Source organism: Hemiscyllium ocellatum, chromosome 19 (assembly GCF_020745735.1).
Source record: "Hemiscyllium ocellatum isolate sHemOce1 chromosome 19, sHemOce1.pat.X.cur, whole genome shotgun sequence".
NCBI classification, from domain to species: Eukaryota; Metazoa; Chordata; class Chondrichthyes; order Orectolobiformes; family Hemiscylliidae; genus Hemiscyllium; species Hemiscyllium ocellatum.
Genome location: NC_083419.1, coordinates 27,157,494 through 27,181,290, shown reverse-complemented (window position 1 = coordinate 27,181,290; position 23,797 = coordinate 27,157,494). Strand labels below are relative to the sequence as shown.

The following is a 23,797-nucleotide window of genomic DNA, read 5'->3' as shown; positions in this document are numbered from 1 at the left end:
GGCACAAGATTTGGAGGATCACTTAACACTCTTCACAATGCTTGCGAAGCGTGTCAAGCAAGGTTCTCTGAACAAAGGAACAGTCCTTCCTTTATACAAGATCTCAATATCACAGTCAGTAATGCCCACAAGACAATCCCCAGCCACTCCCCCACAGTCACATTGCCACCCAAGAGACAATGCAGTAACCTGATCGCCTCCAGAAACAATGTAATGTAAATTATCCCTTAATGGCAGCATCTGTTGTAAATCTTTTTTTTAACTACAGGGTGTGGTCAGAATTTTAATTGCAATGTTCTTATTGATTCTGAATAGATGATAATATAAATTATTTTACTCTGAATAATGGGAGATGATAATCTTTTATATTACTGGCAAGATAGAGAAACGTACTCCTTGGCATCCAAATTCTTACAGGTCAGCAGGCCAAATTAACCCCTTAATATCTCTCTGTGTGAGTTCTTTCAATCATGCCTCTGGACAGTGAGTTGAAAACTATGCAAGATCACACCAGTTCATTTCATTATTCCATGATGAGGCCAGTGCTACCATCCAGGTAGTAGGATTTAGGAGCATAGCCAGCTTCCCTGAGGTGCAGGGTGCCAATATCTACACAAACATTGCACACGGAGGGACGTATCAGAACAATATGGAAAGGGTTCCATTCGATTACTATTCAGATAATTGTAACCATTGTTATCCCTCTTGGATGTGTTTACCCACTACAGTGGTAGTTGCAATGCCACTTACGTCCTAGAGCATTTTCATGTACCAGTGCATTTGAGAGTCCAGCTGCCTCTCAAGGCTGGCTTCTAAGGAGTAAGGGCTACCCACGGTGACCATTGGTCATGACACCATTATGCAACTCCCTTACTGATGTGGAATGCCAGACATAATGCCACATATGCCTTGACCAGGGCCATATTGGAGCAGACAATAGAGCTGTTGAAGATGAGGTTCCGTTGCTTGGATCGGTTTGGTGGAACCATCCAGAATATTTTAGACAGAGTGTGCTGTATCTTCCGGACTTGCTGTGTTCTGAATAATTGGAACAGGAAATGAGGCGATGTGCTACAAAACATAGCAAGTGGCAGCAGTCTTTCAAGGAGAAGGGCAAGGACATTGGGGAGGAGGAAGCTGTCCTTGTGCATGCCAAAGCTAAGCTGCATTGTATGGCTTGTAGTTCTCAGAAACTTATTGACTCCCATGTCCAATAGGTAATAGCTGGTTGCAGTAGACTAACATGGACTGTAAAATATTCATTGGTCTTGATGCCAGAATCCAGTATGCATTGTTGAACTGCAGTCTCTATAGGTTTGTTTGTATTTGTCCTTGCTGTCTGTAAATAAAAGCTCATGTTTGGATTTGACTGATTGCTTGCATGTATGTGATGATTCCCACTGGACAATGACAAATTGCAGATATGCAATGGGTATTGGGACAGGATAGTGCTGACTTAGATGGTGTTCAGATGGGATGTACATATAGACAGATAAAAATGCAAACTATGTAGTTCTGTCAGTTAACCAGCCACTAGTGTGAGAGAATAGCTGGTTTGTGCAAGGGAGTGTGAGCCATAACAGGTATGTGCTCTGGGCAGCATGACTTCACCGTTACCCTATCATGACATTGCCAGTAAGTGGCAATGCCATATTACCAGTGCTTGTTTGATTGGACTGCAGCCTTTCAAAGATGACATGGTTGCAAAGAATACCAGAATTTGAGCACATGAATGGCAAGATGAATTGGAGTGCAGGTTCATAGCTCGATGAAAGTAAGACCATTAAACATAGGAGTGAAAGTAAGGCCATTCGGTCCATCGAAAGTAGAGTCGTAGGTAGATAGGATAATGAAGAACGCACTTGGTAAGGTTTCCTTTATTGGTCAGAGCATTGAGTATACGAATTGGGAGGTCATGTTGCAGCTGTACAGGACATTGATTAGGCCAGTTTTGGAATTTTGCCTGCAATTCTGGTCTCCAGAAGGATGTTGTGAAACTTGAAAGGGTTCAGAAAAGATTTGCATAGATATTGCCAGGGTTAGAGAATTCGAGCTCTCTAGGGAGAGGCTTAATAGGCTGAGGCTGTTTTCCCTGGAGCGTCGGAGGACGAAGGGTGACCTTATAGTGGTTTTTAACATCATGAGGAGCATGGATAGGATAAATAGACAAGGTCTGGGGCGGGCATAGGTTTAGGATGAGAAGGGAAAAATTTAAAAGGCTCCTAAGAGGCAACGTTTTCACACAGAGGGTAGTGCGTACATGAAATGAGCTGCCAGAGGAAGTGGTGAAGGCTGGTACAATTACAACATTTAAAAGGCATCTGAATAAGATAAGAAAGATATGGGCCAAATGCTGGCAATAGGACAAGATTAGGTTAGGATATCTGGTCAGCATGGACGAGTTGCATCAAAGGGTCTGTTTTGGTGCTGTACATCCATAAGACTTTGAGTAAGTCGTTCCAGGAACAGTGAATGCTAAGTTGGGGTCAGAATTGGACAAGAAGAATGCTACATGAGCCATTTAGATATTCAATTAGTTGGATTTGGTAACATATGGTAAGAATCCTCCCTAAATACAGCAGTAATACTATTCCTTATCAAAAACATCACTCCCCTTTCTCTCTTGCCTCCCTTTCTATTCTTCCTGTAGTATTTGTATCCTGGAACATTAAGCTACCAGTCCTATCTATCCCTGAGCCACATTTATGGAATTGCTGTGATATCCCAGTCACATGTTCCTAACCATGCCTTGAGTTCATCTGCCTTCCCTGTTAGGCCTCTTGCATTGAAGTAAATGCAGTTTAATTTATCATTCCTATTGTGTTCTCTGCTTTGTTCCTTCCTGCCCTGACTGTTCAACTTGCTCCTTTTCCCAACTGTACCAGTCTCAAATTAATCTCTTTCCTCACTCTTTCCCTGGGTCCCACTCTCCCATCTTACTAGTTTAAATTCTCCCAAGCAACTCTAGCAAATCTCCCTGCCAGTATTTTAGTCCCCTTCCAATTCAGGTGCAATCTGTCCTTCTTTTACAGGTCACTTCTATCACAGAAGACATTCCAATGATCCAAAATTGTGAACTCTTCTCCCCTGCATCAACTCCTCAGCCACACATTCATCTGATCTATCCTATCCTCACTATCCTGTAGCTCAACAAGTAATCCAGGTATTACTGACCTTGAGGACCTCCTTTTTAAATTTCTGCCTAACTTTTTATATTCTCTGTTCAGAATCTCATCCTTTTCCCTTCCTGTGTCATTGGTTCCAATGTGTACATAGAACATAGAACATAGAACATAGAAGGATACAGCGCAGTACAGGCCCTTCGGCCCTCGATGTTGCGCCGACCGAATCCTACCTAACCTATACTAGCCCAATAACTTCCAAATGCCTATCCAATGCCCGCTTAAATGACCATAAAGAAGGAGAGTTCACCACTGATACGGGCAGGGCATTCCATGAACTCACAACCCGCTGTGTGAAGAATCTACCCCTAACATCTGTCCTATACCTACCACCCCTTAATTTAAAGCTATGTCCCCTAGTAACACCTGACTCCATTAGCGGTCATAGCTTTAAATTAAGGGGTGGTAGGTATAGGACAGATGTTAGGGGTAGATTCTTCACACAGCGGGTTGTGAGTTCATGGAATGCCCTGCCCGTATCAGTGGTGAACTCTCCTTCTTTATGGTCATTTAAGCGGGCATTGGATAGGCATTTGGAAGTTATTGGGCTAGTATAGGTTAGGTAGGATTCGGTCGGCGCAACATCGAGGGCCGAAGGGCCTGTACTGCGCTGTATCCTTCTATGTTCTATGTTCTATGTTCTATGTACACATTGGAACCAATGACACAGGAAGGGAAAAGGATGAGATTCTGAACAGAGAATATAAAAAGTTAGGCAGAAATTTAAAAAGGAGGTCCTCAAGGTCAGTAATACCTGGATTACTTGTTGAGCTACAGTACAATGACCTACTGCTGGCCCCTCTCCCCTTTTGAGAATATTCTGCACCCAATCTGAGGTATCCTTGATCCTGTCACCAGGTAGGCAATACATCATTTTGATATTTCACTGCTGGCTGCAGAAACATCTGTCTGTGTCTCTGACTAGAGAGTCCCCTGTCACACCCCTTTACATTAGAGCCAGTCTCGATACCTGAAACTTGGCTGTTCATGCTACATTCCCCTGAGAGTCCATTACCCCTTTCATTTTCCAAAACAGCGTACTTGTTTGAAATGCGATAGCCACAGAATACTCCTGCTCAACCTGCCTATCCTTCCTACTTTTCCTGGAGGTAACCCATCTACCTGGCTGTATCGGTGGCTTTTCTCCCTTCCTTAAGATGACCAGAGGATTAGATAGGGTAGACAGTGAAAGTCTTTTTCCTAGGATGATGACGTCAGCTTGTATGAGGGGGCATAGCTACAAATTGAGGGCTGATAGATTTAAGACAGATGTCAGAGGAAGGTTCTTTACTCAGAGAGTAGTAAGGGCGTGGAACGCCCTGACTGCCAATACAGTTAACTCGGCCACATAAGGGATATTTAAACAATCCTTGGATGAGTACACGGATGATAGGATAGTGTCGGGGGATGGGCTTAGATTAGTTCACAGGTCAGTGCAACATTGAGGGCCGAAGGGCCTGTTCTGCGCTGTATTGTTGTATGTTCTTAAAAAAAAGCTAGGCTTTACAGCAGAAATCTGCCAAAAAATACCTGGATGAAACTCTGATGAAACAACACAAGATTCAACCCCTTGTTTTGAATCTATTACATAATACTGATGTGCTATTCTTTAAGGTAGTATTAATTGCAGTGTTTATCTGCGATAGGAGTTATTTAATAATTATGGCAGATACGCAGTTGACCTTTTTTAAAATTTTTTTAAATCACTCAGTGTGTTAACATCTATTTTGAAAATAAATTTGAAATGATTAGAATGAGCATTTAATTTCTGTTTCCCTACTGCCCTGAGAGTGAATTTTTTTAAAAAAAATAATTTTTTTGTATGATAGCCTTTTTAGGTAAATAAGTTTTTTTCTTAGCTATTTTGGCTTAGTAATGTTCAAGTTGGCATACTGCCGCAAAGCTGTGGTTTGGGGATCCTGTACCACACGAGTCTATAATCAGAGCCGCTCTTCAATGGGAAACTCTGGGCTACCCAAGAAATATTTGAGTAGCAAGCAGCTAGAGTAAAACACTCTAATCCTTTTCCCTGAGCAATAAAAAGAAATCCTGTTTACCTGAGAAATAAAGTCTGCCATAGTGAAATCTGTATTGAGCTGTCTGGTGGTGAAACATAAAAAGATTATAAATTATGTGTTTTGTACAGATTTTAATGACAATCACATAAACTTTTATAAATGCATATCATTCATACTTGTTTCTTCTGGCTTTCCTCTCACTTCATGATTAAAAGCCAGATATATTTTTTCAGTAACTCTGTGATGGGTGTCTTCATTTAGTTAAAACCTATGGTGACCTTTGAATTATCTGATTTTGTTAGCTAATATTTGTGGCCATCTGGTTTAAATTTGGTGTTGTATGAGTCATTTTACTTTGATTTAGTCCCCCTTTTATTCTATAGAATGAGGTCTCAGGAAAACATTTTGTAATTGCAATTCATTATGTGTTTTTAAAAAGCAGTCTGACATTTGAACATACTTAACATAAAATGCGTTTGTGTGGAAATATTGAAGAATATATGAATTGCTATGTGGATATTAGAATACCAGTTTCTGGAAAATAAAAATTACATTCTTTGCAGTGAAGTATTTAACTTCATCCCATCATGCCTTCCCTTTGACAAAGTTAAAGTTTGGGGGAGTAGCTTCCGTTTCTAGGGGAGGAAGGATGAGTGATCTTATAGGAAATGATACACAGTATTTTTGGCATTTAGTGTGCAAACAGACAGATTATGCTATTTTTTTGCTAAGCTCTTTTTAAAAACGAACTTATTTTCAATGCAAGAATTTAATAATTGTGGCCAACTTCAAAGACTTTTGATTTCTTACGATACACTAAATTCTTTAGAAATCTTGTTTAAATTTATGTTATATAAGAACAATATCCGACTGGTTTTTCTTGATGACTAATTGGCTTACGTGGTACTGAGTCACCTAGACCAAAACGTCTGTTCTGTCTCTGGATTGTACTGAATGATCTGACATTAGTTGGGACAGTAATTAAACAGTAATTATTCTTATTTAGGGAAAGGAAAAATCAACCACACTTTCTGCTCCTGATTACTACCTCTAAAGGACATCCAGATGCCATTAGATGATGACATTAGTTTTTACTCGAAATTTCTCTTGATTTTTACAATCAAATGTAATGTGTAGGTTATGTGTATGGAATGAGCTGCCAGAGGATGTGGTGGAGGCTGGTACAGTTGCAACATTTAAGAGACATTTGGTTGGGTATATGAATAGGAAAGATTTTGGAGGGATATGGGCCGGGTGCTGGCAAGTGGGACTAGATTGGGTTGGGATATCTGGTCGGCGTGGACAGGTTGGACCGAAGGGTCTGTTTGCATGCTGTACATCTCTATGGCTCCATGACTCTATGTAGGTGCTTACCAGTATTTAAGGATTGCCATGCGCATGGATAGATGCACTAGAGGATAGTTGCTGCCATCTTGAGGAAAATGAGAGAAATGTGTCATGAAGTATTGGAACTACGTGCTCCCTGATCAAAAACATTTATACGCACTTCTATCTTTGGGCTGAACATAGAACATAGAAAAATACAGTGCAGTACAGGCCCTTCGGCCCTCGATGTTGCGCCGATCCAAGCCCACCTAGGTCCTAAGCTCTGGAATTCCTTCCACCTCCCATTTCTCCACCTCCCTTTTCTATTTTCAGACATTCCTTAAGATTCAACTCATTGACCAAGTTTTTTGTCAACAGCATTAAATAGAATTTGATTCTGATCCAAATGAGATAGTAAAGCAGTTGACAAAAAACTTGGTCAATGAGTTGAATCTTAAGGAATGTCTGAAAATAGAAAAGGGAGGTGGAGAAATGGGAGGTGGAAGGAATTCCAGAGCTTAGGACCTAGGTAGCTGAAGACATGGTCACCATGGTGGAGCAACTAAAATCGGAGATGCTCACAATCAAAATTAGAGAATCAGATCTACATCTTGGAAAGTGTGAGGCTGGATCAAACTATTGAGGGATTTAAAAATAAGGCTGAGCATTTTAGAGTTGAGGTTTGATTCGCTAGGAGCCAATTTAGGATACTGAGAGTAGGGATAATGGATGAACATGTTTTTGCGCAAATTAAAACATGGGCATGAGTTTTGGATGGCAACATGTTTATGGAGGGTAGAACATGAGAGGCTGAACAGGAATTGATTCAAGTGGTCTAGTGAACAGGTAGCGAAGCCATCAATGAAATTTTTAGTAGTGGGTGAGTGGAGCAAGGCAAATTCTGTGGACATAGACTGTCGCAGTAGTGGATGTGTGTAGCTGGAAGTTCATCTCAACCTCCAATGAGTCCAAGATTGCAAACCGTTTCAAACTTTTCACCCTTGTACATAAATTTTGCCCAAACTTTGCTCTGCTCTATGACAAGAATCTTTTGCTATATCTGGACTCTTGCTCTCCATTACTCTAATTCTCATTTAGATATTTTTTTCCTCATTTCAATTTTAAATGGTCAGTCTTTTAATTTGAGACTATGTTTCCCAAGGAATTTTTAAAACTTTACTGGCTTTAGTGACTATGTGTGTACATAAAGATATGTTTATGAATAAAGTATAATTTTGAAATAGAAAATTCTGTAGATTTGCTTCATTTGAGTAAGATAATTAAAGATATGTTTTGGGAAATGTTATAATCTTTTGTTTAGTATACTGCATTGGAGACAATGCTTTGTGTTTCCTTGACCAATGTTCATCGATTTATGCAGTGGAGTAATTCATGTAAACCAGTCAAGAGTTTCAATAATAAATGTACCATGTGTTAAAATTGGAAAATCTGAGATTCAATGACCCTATTTCTTTTACTGACATAAACTCATTCCACCAGAATAATTGTGGGAGTGCTGCTCATTTTTGCATTATGGATCTTGGTACTGTGAAAGAAGGGGGCAGATCACCCAAAATTTCTGTTCACTAGTTGGTAGCCTTTTTTGAAAACTCTAGTTTACATTAGGCTAGGACAAGGCTGAACTAATTTGGGATGGCTGTCATAATTGGATAATCTGAGTAGGCTCAAGGATGAAGAATTTCTACCAAGACATTGCAGCAGAGTATTGTACCTATAGAACAGCACATGATTCTCTAGTGCATTGAATAGAAGGGTGAAAGGGGCAAGAGTAATAACTTAGCATGGGAAAAATAAATTAGTAGACATAGGCAAGTCCACTAAATGCTGATCAAACTTTTGGAAGATTGCAATCAATCTGTTTTGTTTTTCTTGTAGTCTGATTCTTCAAATGAGAAAATTGACTACAGGACAGCCAATAACAGTGGATTTTATTCAATCACAATTTCATGATCTATATCCTATTGGACATTTTGTTCAGATGACTTGAGTACTAAAGAGGTTAAAAATGTTGCCAAGTTGGTTAATATGCAGTTAGTCATTGAAGAGTCTGGAGATCAAAGTAAGGCAAATTGCTGACTAATCCATAAGTCATCTCTTAAGTTTTTCCTCAATAAACTTCACCAACTTGATATCCAGCCACACCCTGAAATTACCCCATACAAATCCTCTCTAAGACACTTGGAGAGTGTTGTAGCTTTTCTTGGTGCCTGCAGAATTTTCAAACCCACTCATTCTCTACACCTCCACAAGCAGTTTTATGGAGTTTGTTATTGGAAATGTGTGGGAGAGACTCAGTGAAACGAAAAGCAGGACCAAACAATGGAACTTTCATTGCCTCTGTGCAGTAAAGATCCGGAACTAGATGAACTGGTTTTCATCATGAACTTGCGCTTTGTCACGTGGACTCAGATGTTTACTATTTCAAATATGTAGTTGTTCTGCAAGCAATTACATTGTAGCTTCATTTTTCTCTCTCTTGGACTCATTAGCAGTTCTGAATGAGATTTTTGGAGGAGGAGAAATGAAATTGGAATGCATTCATTAGTAGCATTCTTGTTCATCATTCATTAGAAGTAATTGACAAATGAACAAAATATTCTAAAATAGAACAAATAATCTTGCAATTTGTTACGCATTTGAACACATTGTTTATATTCACTGTACGTACAAAGCATGTGCTGACACAGAAGTTCAGTTAAAATGTGCTGTTGATCTTCAGATTGATGAATACTACAAAGCTTCTGTATTCTGTAGTACCCTTCACACTCAGAACTTGCAATTCCTTAACAGAGTTAATAACTTGCATGTGTTTTACTGTGGATCTGTATTTGGTTAAAGCTAACCTTTAATTAGAAGTCTTTGGATTTGTGCACACCAGACACTGGGATGTTATTAGTGAGAACTGAATGCTATATGTGTTACTGCATGCAGATCAAAACAAACCCAGTGTATTCTGACAGCATTAAACCCCACTGAGACCTGATGCAGGATATGGTTTTCACTTCCAAAAGAAATTTATAATCCACAAGAACTTGCCAGATGTTATAGCCTGATGCTTGAACTTCTTTACAGATTTGCAGAGTAGGTGGTCACTGGATATTTATCCACAAAACTCTACAAAACCATCTGATCGTAGGATGTGCACTCTTCCTCAATTTTTTTTTGTTTTACTCCCTCATAAGTTTTTTTAAATTGCCATCTTACTACCTGTAAGTTATGGAAATTTAAAGAATTGCTTAATGTGAAAAACAAGGACAATAATTTATTCACAGTCATGTTATTGGAGATTGATATCATGAAAGAAGCTATAGAAGCAATTTGCAAACTGTAATTGTAACCATTGAAAATAAAACTTAAAGTTCTATGACTAATTCAAACTGGTTCTCATTAAAATTCTTATAGCTGTGTGCACAATTTATTGGATGCCAAAAGTGAACCTTATGTTAAGCTAAGATATATACAACTGAATGTAGCCAGATAAGACTTTGCTTGCGCAGATAAGAATTACTAAGACAGGCCTAAAAGTAGCCCCAACTGGGAAGCTATAAAATATAGGAACTCAGGATGGAAATTACTCCAGTTTTACAGAGCATCTGTGGCAATAGTTTATCTTACCTCTCTGGTGCTGTCAGCATCAAGTTCCCTGAATGATCTATCCTTAATGTATCCTCATCCTTACCTACAGAGTCAGCTTTTATGCATACTTGAGATACCTGACTGATCTTCACTCCCATTTTTGATCCCATAATGATGCTGTTAAACTGGTTTTCTGGTGTCAAATCGCAAATGCGTTGCCACTGTTTGCAGCTCAAGATCGGGATGATCAAAATTGTTGTCAAAGGCCATCTCCATTTCCTTGTTATTGAACTTTGTCTTCCCAGGCATATTATCAAGCTAAACCAGATTGTTGGCAGTCTTGGAATCCTGTACAGGTCCACAACTGATGATAAGTTTTGACCTCTATCACCTGTGTCCATTCCTCCTCCAAATTCTTATGTAAGGCTTTGTCAGCCTCAAATATGGCTATTCTGATACTTTCCTTGATTGTTTCCCATTTTTTTCCACTTACCATGAATTACAACTTGTCCATAATGCTGCTCCTCGCATCTTGTCCTACACTAACTTATACTTGCTTATCATCTCCTCCCTTATTGATACCACCTTTCATAAAGTTAAAAATCACACAACACCACGTTCTAGTCCAACAGGTTTATTTGGAAGCACCAGCTTTCGGAGTGCTTGAATCACCTGATGAAGGAGCAGCACTCCAAAAGTAAGTGCTTCCAAATAAACCTGTTGGACTATAACCTGATGTTGTGTGATTTTTAACTTTGTAGACCCTAGTTCAACACTGGCGTCTCCAAAACTCGAGGCAATGCACGATGTCTTTATGTACTTTTCATAAACTACTTCATCTTTAAGTATCTTCTCAATAGTCATTTTCTCCACCATTTTCTTATGCCTGTTTATGATGTGCCTAGAAATTTTTTAAGTTTGAGATGCCATATTTATTATCCACTATTACTGATCAATCAACCACTGGAAATCTTTTGTTTCATATCTTAAAGTCTTTCAAAGTTCGCATTCATTTAGATCTTATGTCAAGCTAATTTGTTCTGGAGAATACAACCTAAGCTTTTAATATAGCTAATCTTAACCATGGGAAGAATCTTCTGATCCTGGAGGAAGCACGAAGAAAGGCAGCTGGAAGAACTTAATTGAGTAAGAGTCAATAATTCAGAATCTTGTCGAAGGGATGAACTTTAGCAATTAAATTCTCTGATCTTGAAAGATGAGTCAATCTTCCTGACTGTAGATGTTGGGAAGCTTGTCTGCATGTGTTTGCATCTCACTCTCAACTAGATTCTCATGACTTCAGAAATACATGCCTTCAGATACCAGACTCTAGGGTAAGGATGGTGGCCTGCTAAGGATGGGGCATTATCCATTGAGAAGAATTGGGTGGAAGAATCGGGTAGAAGACTTGGCACCATAGCACATTTCTGTCCTGTTTGCACCTGGCTCAGGATGTTGACTGGGAAGGTTACTTCACAGAGAATTGAGCATCCAGTGCATCATCAATTATGCTCCAACTTCACTGAAGCAAAGCTGAAGCTTGTGTATGGGAAGGTGTACTAATATGCTTTAAGAACCCGAGGCAATGCACAATGTCTTTATGTACATCGATGTTTGGCTGCAAGGAGGTGTCATCTGGGACCACACAGAATGAGGAAAAGGGCAGGAGAGGAAAAAATGTAAGGTGAAGTGTACTTGTCATTGAGCAGGTTCGGAAGGCAAACCTCAGAGAATGCTGACTGTGCATCAATGCGCTGTATTTATAGATCTGCTGAAACTGGCAGTGCCGGGGCACAGATGAACCCAGCCCTTCTGACCCTTCCATAGTTGAGGATGAACCAGTGCAGAAGAGCAGCAACAGCAACCATAAGCTTCAGACCTGCAATTGAAGAAGGGGAAAATGATGGTCATGAAGGAGGTCACTTATGATCAGGAAGGAACCAGGATAATTCAAGAGGAAAACTGACAAGCATGGGAAGACTTTACTGAGAACAAACTTCAGGCTGAATGAGCTACGGACAACAGTTTGACCTGTTGAACGGTTTTAAAACTGCCTCCTGAGAGCTGGTATGACCTGTTTTTGGATATGCATCTCTCAATTACCTAAGTTTAACTTCTACCTTTCATTGTAAAAAGGGCCATTTTTTAGCTTAAAATGCTGGTACTGTGAACCCTTTGAGGTGTCTAACGACATAGAACCATCTAGTCTTTTCACACATTGTACAGAACTACCCATGCACATTATTGTGTATTCTGATGACTTCAGAGCAAAGCCTTCATCAACTGACGCTGGCCTAGTTGCTGAGGTGTCACCATACCATGTTCTCAACATGTTTACTGTGCTTTGCCGAACACTTTGTAGGTAGACATAGGCACATACCAAGATTCCAAAGTGAAGTCAGGTTATGCCACTTCACAAATATGGATTATGCTCCACAGTTCATCTACATCATAGCTGATGTGAATTGTCACTTTATATCCTCAATATTATACTGTCCCAGAGATCTTTCCATTCCTTGACTTTACCATTGTATTAGTTGAGCATCCTCAGTGGCAGTGTCTCAACCACCCTATGGGTAGAACAGTTCCAAACACTTCTTTCCACCATCCCTCCTTTATATATCAATAGTGTATTCCCCAGTTCCTATTCTGAAAATGTTTTGCCTGACTATGGAGAGACTTAACTAAGGGAAAGATCTTTCCTTTTCCCACCCTACTCATAACTGAGATTGTCTCTGTCTCTGTCTCTGTCTCTGTCTCTGTGTTTGCATTTTCCACAAGGTAGTTAACACAGGGCTATTCTCTCCACTGTTTCCTCACCTAACAAGGCTATTGCCCCTGAAATCAATCTTTTGAGCATGGCTGCAATCCCCAAAAGATAGCTTACCCTTCACCAGGTAATGACAACAATGTTAGGCACATCTTTGTTGATGATGTGACACAAAGAATGGACTGTTACTGAATGACAACATTGCATTCTGATGGGATGAATACTTCACTTCTTTCATTTTAACCAACCATGTCAGCATCTAGTGGCATAATAGAACTACAGGAAACTCACATGCAGTATAAGTCAAGGAATGGAAAGATCTCTGGGGCAGTCAAGATATATTTATAGCATTGCAGAGTATGTACATTGAATGAATACCCATACCACATATGCCCTCAAAATATCATCTCCTTTCTTTACCTACCACAACTACTAGGTGCTGCCCCAATATCCATAACAAAGGTGCAGGCAGCTTGTTCTGAGCCTCTGTTGACTGTGACCTTGGCAGGCATCTTCTTGGGGTTGAAGGCCTAGAATGTCTCAGCTTACTAAGAGTCTGGACAGATGGTCACTGCCAGCAGAGTGGAGGGGCAGAGCACCTTTTGTGTGTCAGGAGACAAATCTACATCTCTATGGAAATCTTGAGAATGAGTGGAGGAAGGATGAGATGCTTCACCTAGCTCCCTTTCATCTTATCATTGGTGCACCTCATCCATGACTACAGGAATGGACTGTAGATCCAGGTGCATATCTGTCTGCTGCACCTGAGTTGAAAAATGTGGTGCTGGAAAAAGGCCAGGCAGCATCCGAGGAGCAGGAGAATCAATGTTTCGGGCATAAGCCCTTCTTCAAGAATCACCTGAGTTTCCAAGATGCCTCCAATCCTTTCCATGCCAGACCCACAACTGCTTTGGGCTGAGCAGGAGGCTCAACTCCAGCATTCCTTCAAGTGTCAGAGACATTGGCCATAGCTTCCATTGTTGGCTGTGAACCAATCTCTATTGATAGTCAACCAGATTAGGACTTTAAATTATAATAATAGTGCACTCACCTAGGTAAATGACTCTGTACTGCTGAAGGGCACAGATGAACGTCAAGTTGGTGCATGCTCTGAGGTTTTGGAAATTTCATCTTCTGAATTGGTGGTGGAAGAGCTGCAGAGGGCAGAGGGGGACTTGGGGGAGGGTGACTCTTCTCTCTTTTGCTCTTCGATCACTGGTACCTGGAATGAGGAGGAGAAATTTAGCTTGTGAACATGCACACTCCTCTACCTAAATAATCCTTCACACTGTTTGCATATCTGACAACAATGTTTTTGGAGCCTTCTCCGTTTCTGTGAGAGTCCTAGCTCTCCATTGCATAGGCAAGATCCCACCCTTCCCTTGCCAGTTCCGCAGCATCTCTTCAAAAAAGGGTGATGTCTGGTACTAAAAATAACAAATGCTGGCAATCACAGTGAGTCAGGCAGCATCCATGGAGAGAAAGCAAGCTAAAATTTCAAGTCAAGATAACTCTTCATCAGAGTTGAAATGAAGTGTAGAGGGGCCAGTATTTATGCTAGAGTTGCGGAGAGGGGAGTGGGGGAGGATTGTGGCAGTAGAGAAAAGGTGTTGATAGTTCAGATTAAGTAATCTTTTCTCCACCAGCACTCTACACACTACCACACTACATTTCCCCCCCCCCCCACCACAATTATAACATAAAAATGCTGCCCCTCCACACTTGACTTTTCATCAGAGCTGAAGTGATCTAGATTTGAAATTTTAGCTTGTTATTTCTCCACGGATCTGACCCACTGTGACCTCCAGCATTTGTTGTTTTCAGGACAGATTCCAGCATCTGCAGTAATTTGTTCCTATATGATATCTAGTACTCCACCAATTTGGGAGCCTTTTTCTCTTCAGAGTTCCTGTCCTTCAGACAGATGAAAAGATGGAATGAGAATCATTGCAACGAGTGAATGAGCACTTTGTAAGTGTGCATTGTCATGGCACGTTCTGAGTCCTCCCCTGTAAGTGATTAAAAGCCAATGGATTGATTGAACCGTGTGTGATAGCCATCTCATGCTGTCATTCTTCCCACTGGTGCTAAGGCTTGCATACAGTCATCCTATCTGAGGTACCTCTGCCCGGCACAGATGTCGTGTGTATGTTCACAGTGACTAAATAGTGCCACGTACTCTTGTAAAGCACAGGAGATCATTCATATTCCTCCTGCACTGGATTCACGTTCCTCTGTGAGGCTCACAGGCGCTGACCTTCACTACCACCATGGTCTGGTCCATATTGGTCAGGTGGATTGGCCTCCTGTTTGCATTTCTGAGGAAGAAGAACCCTTGCCTTTCCTGGAAGGCCCTGCAGGAGAGCCTTGAGCGAGGCATCGTTGCCCTGTGGACTAATTTCTGATTGCTGTGCGACATTTCTAGGGAAGGTTGGGGCAACAACACAGGCATCAGTCATCTTCCTGGTTGGAGTGTGTGAATGCCTGCCCAAGTGTCCTTCTAATATAGCGCTCAGACCCTGGCAAGGTCTGGTAGAAATGAGGACATCTTGCCTGTCTTCTCCCTCATAAAATTTACCATGTCACTCATGCAAAAACTCATGTGCATATGTAATGAACTGAAACTTGTGTGTGAGATATATTAACTCCACCCCTGAGCAGAAGTGACACACACTTCCACACCTGCTTCGAAACTAAGGCTCCATATGGAAAATTTTATCTTTTGGCTTTTTTCTGACTGTAATGAGCCCAAAGCTTTCCAACAATAGTACTTCTAAACTGTACATATACTAGCATCCATTATACACATTGTCACTGAACTTGAATGAAATTCTTGTAGATCTTAAATTATATATGAGAATTATGACACAATCTGTCAGTTGAAAATCTTTTAATTATATTAGCAAATTTATTCTGATTACAGACTAATAATTATTTTTTCTAAGAAGTGACCTATAAGAGAGAACACTATTACAATTCATTATATCTTAATTATTATAATAAATTATATATCTTAAATAATTTGAAATACAGCAGCATCTAACTATTGTGAATTATGTAATTTTTTTTCAAAATCTTACATCTTGCTCAACTGTATCTCATTACAAGATCATTGAGTAAGTCCTCCTTTATCAACTTACATGTTGTATTCAGATTATGGGATGAACAAAATATTATGAAAATGGTTGATATTGAATGCAGATGTGAAGATGGGAATTATCAAAAAATAGTAACAGTATTATTTGCAAGATTAAATCTGTGTCTAGAATTTGCTATTCCTTATCAAAGTAAATTGACCTCCAATTACTCAGTGCTGCTTTAGCTTGGATAAATAAATATTAACATCACATCTGATAAGTAGAGAACTTTTTCTTCTTCTTTCAGTTTTAAAACAACCTTCATTTTCGCTTGCCCTACACCCCTTGGACTTTTAGTGTTATTTAGATAAAAAGATAAGGTATAAAGATAAACAATCCAAAAAGTCAAAAATGTTCAAGTTTCTCACCTGACCTTCTGTTATTCATGGTCAATCTCAACAGAGGTGACTGGTACAAAGCTGGTCCATTTTGATTTTAAAAACTGATGATCCACAAGGTCTAGTTTATCTATCTTATGTACAGGAGACATCACTGGCTGACAAATAGGCCAGGAACACTCATTTGCACACAGGATATGTCTATTGCTACCTCAGCCAATTTATGCTAACCTTTCAGTCAGACTAAAATTAATGTTCATGCGGTCATCAGCTGGAATAATAAATTGTATTGTACAAAGAAAATGTGAGCAGAATGGGCTGGTAGAAATATAAACTATTTTAATATCCAATTAGCGCAATATCAAAGTACATCTTTCTCTGCTTACTTGGAACTACTCTTGGAACTGAAGCCATCAAGATTAAATGGGTTACTTTAATATCTGACATTAACAAGCTAATTATGTTTAAAGTTTAATGTTGTGGCATTGTCTTTACATTAGGAGTGCAGCCATATTTTACAAAAGCAGCTCACAGTTGAAATGTTTCAAATTGCAATTTTAACCAGTTATAAATGTGCATGCCTGAAATATTAATACAGTAACCTGTGATGGTGCAATATGTTGCTGTAGAGGACACTCTGCACACAACCCAGCATACCATGAAGGCATCTATTTCTCTGTAGTTACATACACAGAGTTTCTAAGATTAGCGTGACAACTGGTTCTTTTTTAAAATGTGGATTGCAGAGAAAGCAAATTAAAATTCAATATCCAGAAAGGGATCAGATATAGTTTACATCACAGAAGAATAGCCAAAGTTGATAGGATAGTTTAGAAAACTGGATAAATATGAGATTCTCTAAATTTTCTTTATTGAAACATGGTTATTTAAGAAAATAAAGCAATAAATAGCTAACCATCCAGACCAGGAGGTTTCATAATTCCAGTCTTGATATGTGCCACATTAGTTTATCACAGTCAGACAGGAGCTGGGTTCTACAACTGATTTTAAGAGTTCAGATTTCAATGAGAACGTACTTGCAGTGTTTCGTAATATATAACAACAAAACATTGAAAACTGACCTGAGAATCAATATCAATGTTCACACAGGAATAAAAACCACTTGAAAGAGGTACAGGAACGTGATTGGAATTCTTGGAATAATTTCCCAGCAAAACGTAAATTACAGAGAATTTGTATAAAGTCTACAGCACAAAATTAAGCCATTTGGACCACTAGTCTACACTGGTGTTTACATTCCAAATGAGTGGACTACAATATCTGCATGGTAAGGACTGTCAAGATGATGGAGAGAATGACTCCCAGCTTTGTATTTCAGTACTTTCGTGAAGTGATGTGAGGAGGTGAATGAAATAGAGTTTTTATTCTGTTTGTGCATGCATGTATTATTTTCTCTTTGAAGATTTACTTTTCATAGCCAGATATTGGTTTCCACTTTTCTCAAGTCCCTTTACCTTAAAAAAACATTGCCAGAGAGAAAAAAAACATTTGTTTTCATGTTATTGTTCTACTAATTTTTTTTAAATCAGAGGCTTTACTTCATCTATAATATATGGCTTTTACTACCTTTGTCAGGCATTACTTGTGAAGGAGCAGGAAATCAATGTAACAATTGCTTACCACTCTGATCCTGTTTTTTTCTTGTCCCTATGTGAACTTGCTCTTTTCAGCTATTGAGAAGGATACCCATTGGCAGGTTGAAGGCTACTAATTTAGCAATGCAGATTGGGTCTTATTATGTCATCAGAACCAAGTGTGTCATGCAAGCTAAGGATTGGGAGTTTTGGGCACTGTCACCCCCTACTATCATGCAATATTGGCAGGAGCTAGATCCACTACTACAAAAGGCTCAGATTAATTTTATGTTTTTAATTTAGTTTCTTCTGGGGACAGGTCTCATGATTAAACCTTGAGCCTCTTGGCCGAAAGGAGCAGGAGTAAGCCATACTGTCCTTCGAGCCTGTTCTGCTATTCACTAAGGTCAAGGGCTGTTCTGATCTTGTCCTCACCTCCATCTTTTCCCTAACTCTTCCTTCTTTATGGTTCAAATACGTGTCTAACTCAGCCATGAATATTTAATAACTCAGTCTCCACAACTTTCTACGGTAGAAATTCCCTGGAAGGAGAAATATCTCCTCATTTCAATTTTGAACACATAAATCCTTCTTTATAAGACCATAAGACGTAGGAGCAGATATTAGGTCATTCTGCTCTCTGAGTCTGCTCCACCATTCAATCGTGGCTGATAAGTTTCTCAACTCCATTCGTCCGCTTTCTCCCCATAACCCTTGATCCCCTTAACAATTAAGAACCTGTCTATTTCCATCTTAATTATACTCAATGACTTGGCCTCCACAGCCTTATGTGGCAATAAGTTCCATAGATTCACCACTCTCTGGCTGACGTTTTTCCTTATCTCCATTCTAAAAGGTGTTCCCTATACTCTAAGGCTGTGCACTCGGGTCCTCGTCTCTATTACCAATGGAAACATTTTGCCAACTTCCATTTTGTCCAGACCACTCAGTATTTGATAAGTTTCAATTAGATTACACACACACACACACATACACACACACACATCCTTCTAAAATCCATTGAGTATAGACCCACAGTCCTCAAACATTCCTCATATGTTAAGCTTTTTATTCGTGGGACCATTCTCATGATCCTCTTCTGAACCCGCTCCAGAGCCAGTACATCCTTCCTGAGAAATGGGGCCCAAAACTGTGCACAATACATCTGTGATGCACCCTGGGGTATTTTCCTACATAAGCAGGCTGAATAATTTCAAACTCATTGAATCATCTGTGGATCTGAGCCATAAATACCATGCAATCTTGATCTGATAACAAAAAGAGTTAGAATCTTCAGGTCACTGTAGTTTCTCTTTTCATTCCAGCAGCACTCCTTCCCCAGATGTCATAATTGCTAATCTATCTATATTATCTCAATCAAAGCCATAAGAATACTGACATATTTGTTTAAACTCTACAGGAACAGTAAATGTCATACTTTAAACCTACCTGCAAGACAACAATAAACAATGTGACAGCTGATACATTTTCCTTTCTTGTTTAAGTGCAAACGTATATCATCGGAATGTGATCTGTCACTGAAATTTACAGTTTCTCTCCACTTATATGATGGCATTTAAAAGGTTGAAATGGATTTAGCCTTGCTTGATAGTTTAACTTTGTTTAATAAGGTTTTTCTTCCAAAATTCACATCTTGCACAAGTCTTAAATTATTTATATCTTTCATTTTTAGCCTATTTGAAGGTGCTGACTGATCACAACAAAATCATGGGTGAAACAGAATAACAAAGAATCTCAGTCGCTTCATGTTCTGTTTGAATCTTTCCTGATGACCAGATGACGGATGTTCCAGTACTCAACACTCCAAACAATACACCATGAAAAGATTGCAGGACTTAATTTTGAGAAAAACTTTCAGACACACCACCAATCAAGCACAAGTATAAAAGAAAACCTACTTTCAACACATCAGCAAACTAAAGTGTCATGCCCAATCAAACAGCCAGCAGCCCCCCTGACAGTAACCACGGTGCATCAATCTTAGGATTCATGCTGATTCCTGTTACAGTCATAGCAGTCATTGGCATTGCAGTTGTAGTGGTAACACTTTTTTAAAAAATTCTTTTCAACATGTTCTGCAATTTATGGGTTTACCATAATCGTACTTTTAATATATCTTTATTGCTTTTTTTGCCAGATAAAGTATGTTCGAAAGAGACGCAGGTAAGAATATTTTAAAGGGGAAATTTAAAGGGGAAGATTAGTACTAAAAATGTAAATATTTGGTGACAGTCATGGCAGCACTGGGCAGGTAGAGGGAAGGTAAGGGCCTTAGCTCTTCAAAGTAATTATTTGTGAATGATGAGCAGTTCTGTTTATCTTTCAAGAAACCTGGGATAGTTTCTGCACATATTATGGAAATAGCCTATATATTTCAGCAGGAATTTGATAGTATTTTGTTATTACATCTGCCCTGTAGGCTTTCATATGCCGATATTAATTCTACTTTTCAGTTGGAAGATACTGACATGGTAATAGGTGAGAGAGGGGTAACCTTTAAATAGATCACTGTGGTGCATGGAGACTGTGATCACCACATGTCGGAAGTAGAGGGAGTCAAGAGCCTGGTGCAGTGCTGACAGCAGCTCCTGCCAGCACTTCCTTCCTGCAGGATATGAGGAACTCTGATTTCCTGATGAAAAGTGATTGAGCTAAACGTGCAGTTAATTCATCAAAGACCAAGTTACTGTTTGTCTTGAATAAAAAAAAATCCTTGGTGCATTTTTGACAACTTTCCATTTATTTGGAAGAGTAGTAATTTTTACAAAATTCAAAAATATGTGCAAATAAATTCAATGAGCTTAAAATTGATCTAGTAATAGACAGCTTTAAGTATTGTATTGTTAGTTAATACTTTTCTATTCTTAATTAATCACCCTTGGTAAATTGCTATATGTTTTAATGGGCTTGGTTCTGGCTTCTGTCTTTAGATGTAACATGTTTTCATGTTCCTGCCTAATAATTCTATGGACATGACTTCCTTATGAATGAAACAGGAAAGATCTCATCAGCAATTTGGACACACATGAGTCATTACATTGCACAAAGGGGAAGACATGGCCTGTGATTTTCATTTAGGATGTGGAGCATCCTGTTATTAACTAAACTGTTTATACAAATGTCAAAAGATGTGAAACAGTGTACTATCTACAGCAATTTTAAATATTCACGGCCTGTTAAGGGTCTATATTTAGAATGACAGTACAATATTTCTCTGTTTTTATGAACTGAAATTCTTTTAATTTAGAGTCGTAGTTCAAAATAGCTAGCTGTATGACTTCATTCACAAAGTTAGCTAAAGGTGGCACACTTGAGTGAGAAATTGTGGTTTTGGTTCAATTTTCTATTTCCTTCAAGCATTGCTACCATGGCTTTTTTCAGCTGGAGAGGTGGCCATCCTTCATTGTATGTTTAAAGATGGTTATCAGGGCCTCATTGTGGTACACGTTTGAGAGCTGTGCTCTTTCACAGTGGTCCTTATCTAAAATTGTAAATGCAGAAATGATCATGTTCTGAGGTCAAGTCATTTTGAATAACAGTCTGGTTGTCAAGTCTATGATTCCAACTTCTGATGGTGTAAGGTGATGATTAGTATCTGACTGTAGAAATAAGGGCAACCCTGAAATATCTCTATCTTAAATAAGCAAAACACTAAACATATGAACTGCAGTCATCATAGGTCAGAAGGTGCTCAACTGGTTAACCGTAAATCATTTCTCAACAGATTAGGTATTTTTTTCCCAAATAATTGCTATTGTACTCAATTTATACAGCATATAATTTATTTTTGGATGTTCTTTTTTTTATTCATGGGATGAGGGCATCACTGGCTAGGCAGCGTTTATTTCCCATCCCTAATTGCCCAGAAGACAGTTGAAATCAACCACATTGGCGTGGGTCTGGAGTCACATATAGGCCAGACCGGGTAAGGATGGTGGGCTTCCCTCCATAAAGGACATCAGTGAACTTGATGGGTTTTTTCCGCACTTGGCAATTGATTTTTAGAAGTCATTAGATTCTTAATTCCACGTAATTATTAGAGTCAAATTCTGCCAGCTACCATGGCTGATTTTGAACCCAGCTCCCCAGAACTTTACCTGGGTCTCTGGATTAACAGTCCAGTGATAATACCACTAGGCCATCGACTCTGGTTGAGTAATAATTATTTAAAAAAAGAAGCGTAATAAGACTTCAAAAGATTATTTTCTAAGGAAAGTGCAGAATTATTGTTGAGCTGTTGCATCATCATCACTGATTTCCATCATCATCTTATTGCTTACCATTGACTGGAAATTAAACCAGGCCACCTACATAAAATCAGAGATTACCAGAGCAGGTCAGAAGCTAAGTATTCTCGAGCGAGTAACTCGCTACCTTAGTTTCCATCTTCCACAAGGCACAATTCAAGTGTGCAATGTGTCAACCTGCCAAAAAAACACAACTAATTGCATGCAAACTACTTAATCAACAAGTGATAGGCAGAACTGACCTAGGATTAGATTAGATTAGACTTACAGTGTGGAAACAGGCCCTTCGGCCCAACAAGTCCACACCGACCCGCCGAAGCGCAACCCACCCATACCCCTACATTTACCCCTTACCTAACACTACGGGCAATTTAGCTTGGCCAATTCACCTGACCCGCACATCTTTGTGACCGTGGAAGGAAACCGGAGCACCCGGAGGAAACCCACGCAGACACGGGGAGAACGTGCAAACTCCACACAGTCAGTCGCCTGAGTCGGGAATTGAACCCGGGTCTACAGGCGCTGTGAGGCAGCAGCGCTAACCACTGTGCCACCGTGCCGCCCACATCTGCAGTGCTGCAATATTTTGTTGAGAAGGGTGGTGAAGCTCACTGGTGGAAGCTCCACAATCATTCCCATTCTCAATGATAGGGATGGGGGAGGCCAGCATATAAGTACAACACATAAGGCTGAAGAATTTGCAACAGTCGTCAGCCAGAAGTGCCCAGTGGATGATCTATCTCGGCCTGCTCCAGAGATCCCCAGAATCACAGGTGCCAGTCTTCAGCAAATTTAATTCATTCCATATGATGTCAAAAAAACGGTTGGAGTCAGGGGATGCTACAAAGGCTATGGCCCGAGCAATTTCCAGCAATAGTACTGTAGGCATGTATTCCAGAATTTACCTCATCCCTAGCCATATTGTTTCTGTACAGTTACACAACAATGTGTAAGATTGCCAGGCTACACAAAGCAGGACTAATCCAATTACCACATCACCAATCCACTTTTGACCCCATCAATCTAACCATTACCCCTTGACATTCAATGGCAACACTATCACTGAATTCTCCACTGTCTACATCCTGGGGGTTACTACTGACCAGAAACTGAACTCGCTAGCTATATCAGCTAGCTTCGCCAGAGTCAATATCGTTTTATGAGGCGTAAATCATGTTTGCCTAACTTGCTCAAGTTCTTTGAAGATGGAACAGCAATATGGATAATGGGGATCCTATAGATGCAGTATATCTGGATTTCCAGAAGGCAATTGATAAGGTGTTGCACAAAAGGTTAACATGCAAGGTAAGATTATATGGTGTTAAGGGTAAGTTATTTGTTTATAAAGGTTTAGCTAATCAACTGAAAGCAGAGAGTCAGGATAAGTGGATCTTTGGCTATGAGAATTGTTTGCCTGGATGAGGGCAGCTCCACCAACTGGAAACTTGATTCCATTTATAACAAAGGAGCCTGCTTGAGAAGCACCACATTCATAAACTTCACTCACTCCACCACCAAAGCTGTAGCAGTGTGTACCATCCAAAAGATACACTGCAGAAATTCACC

At 39.6% G+C, this 23,797-nt stretch overlaps 1 protein-coding gene across 2 annotated transcripts in view; it reads left to right on the top strand.

Annotated features, from left to right (window-relative positions):
* LOC132824674 (small integral membrane protein 29-like) overlaps window positions 1–23,797 on the top strand; it is a 93,542-nt gene that overhangs the window by 47,700 nt on the left and 22,045 nt on the right. For both annotated transcript variants that reach the window (XM_060839319.1, XM_060839318.1), the window contains 3 exons: window positions 17,479–17,656; window positions 19,657–20,024; window positions 20,122–20,147. In XM_060839319.1, the coding sequence (XP_060695302.1) occupies window positions 19,911–20,024; window positions 20,122–20,147 (140 nt within the window). In that variant the 5' untranslated portion in view covers window positions 17,479–17,656; window positions 19,657–19,910. The remainder of the gene's footprint in view (window positions 1–17,478; window positions 17,657–19,656; window positions 20,025–20,121; window positions 20,148–23,797) is intronic.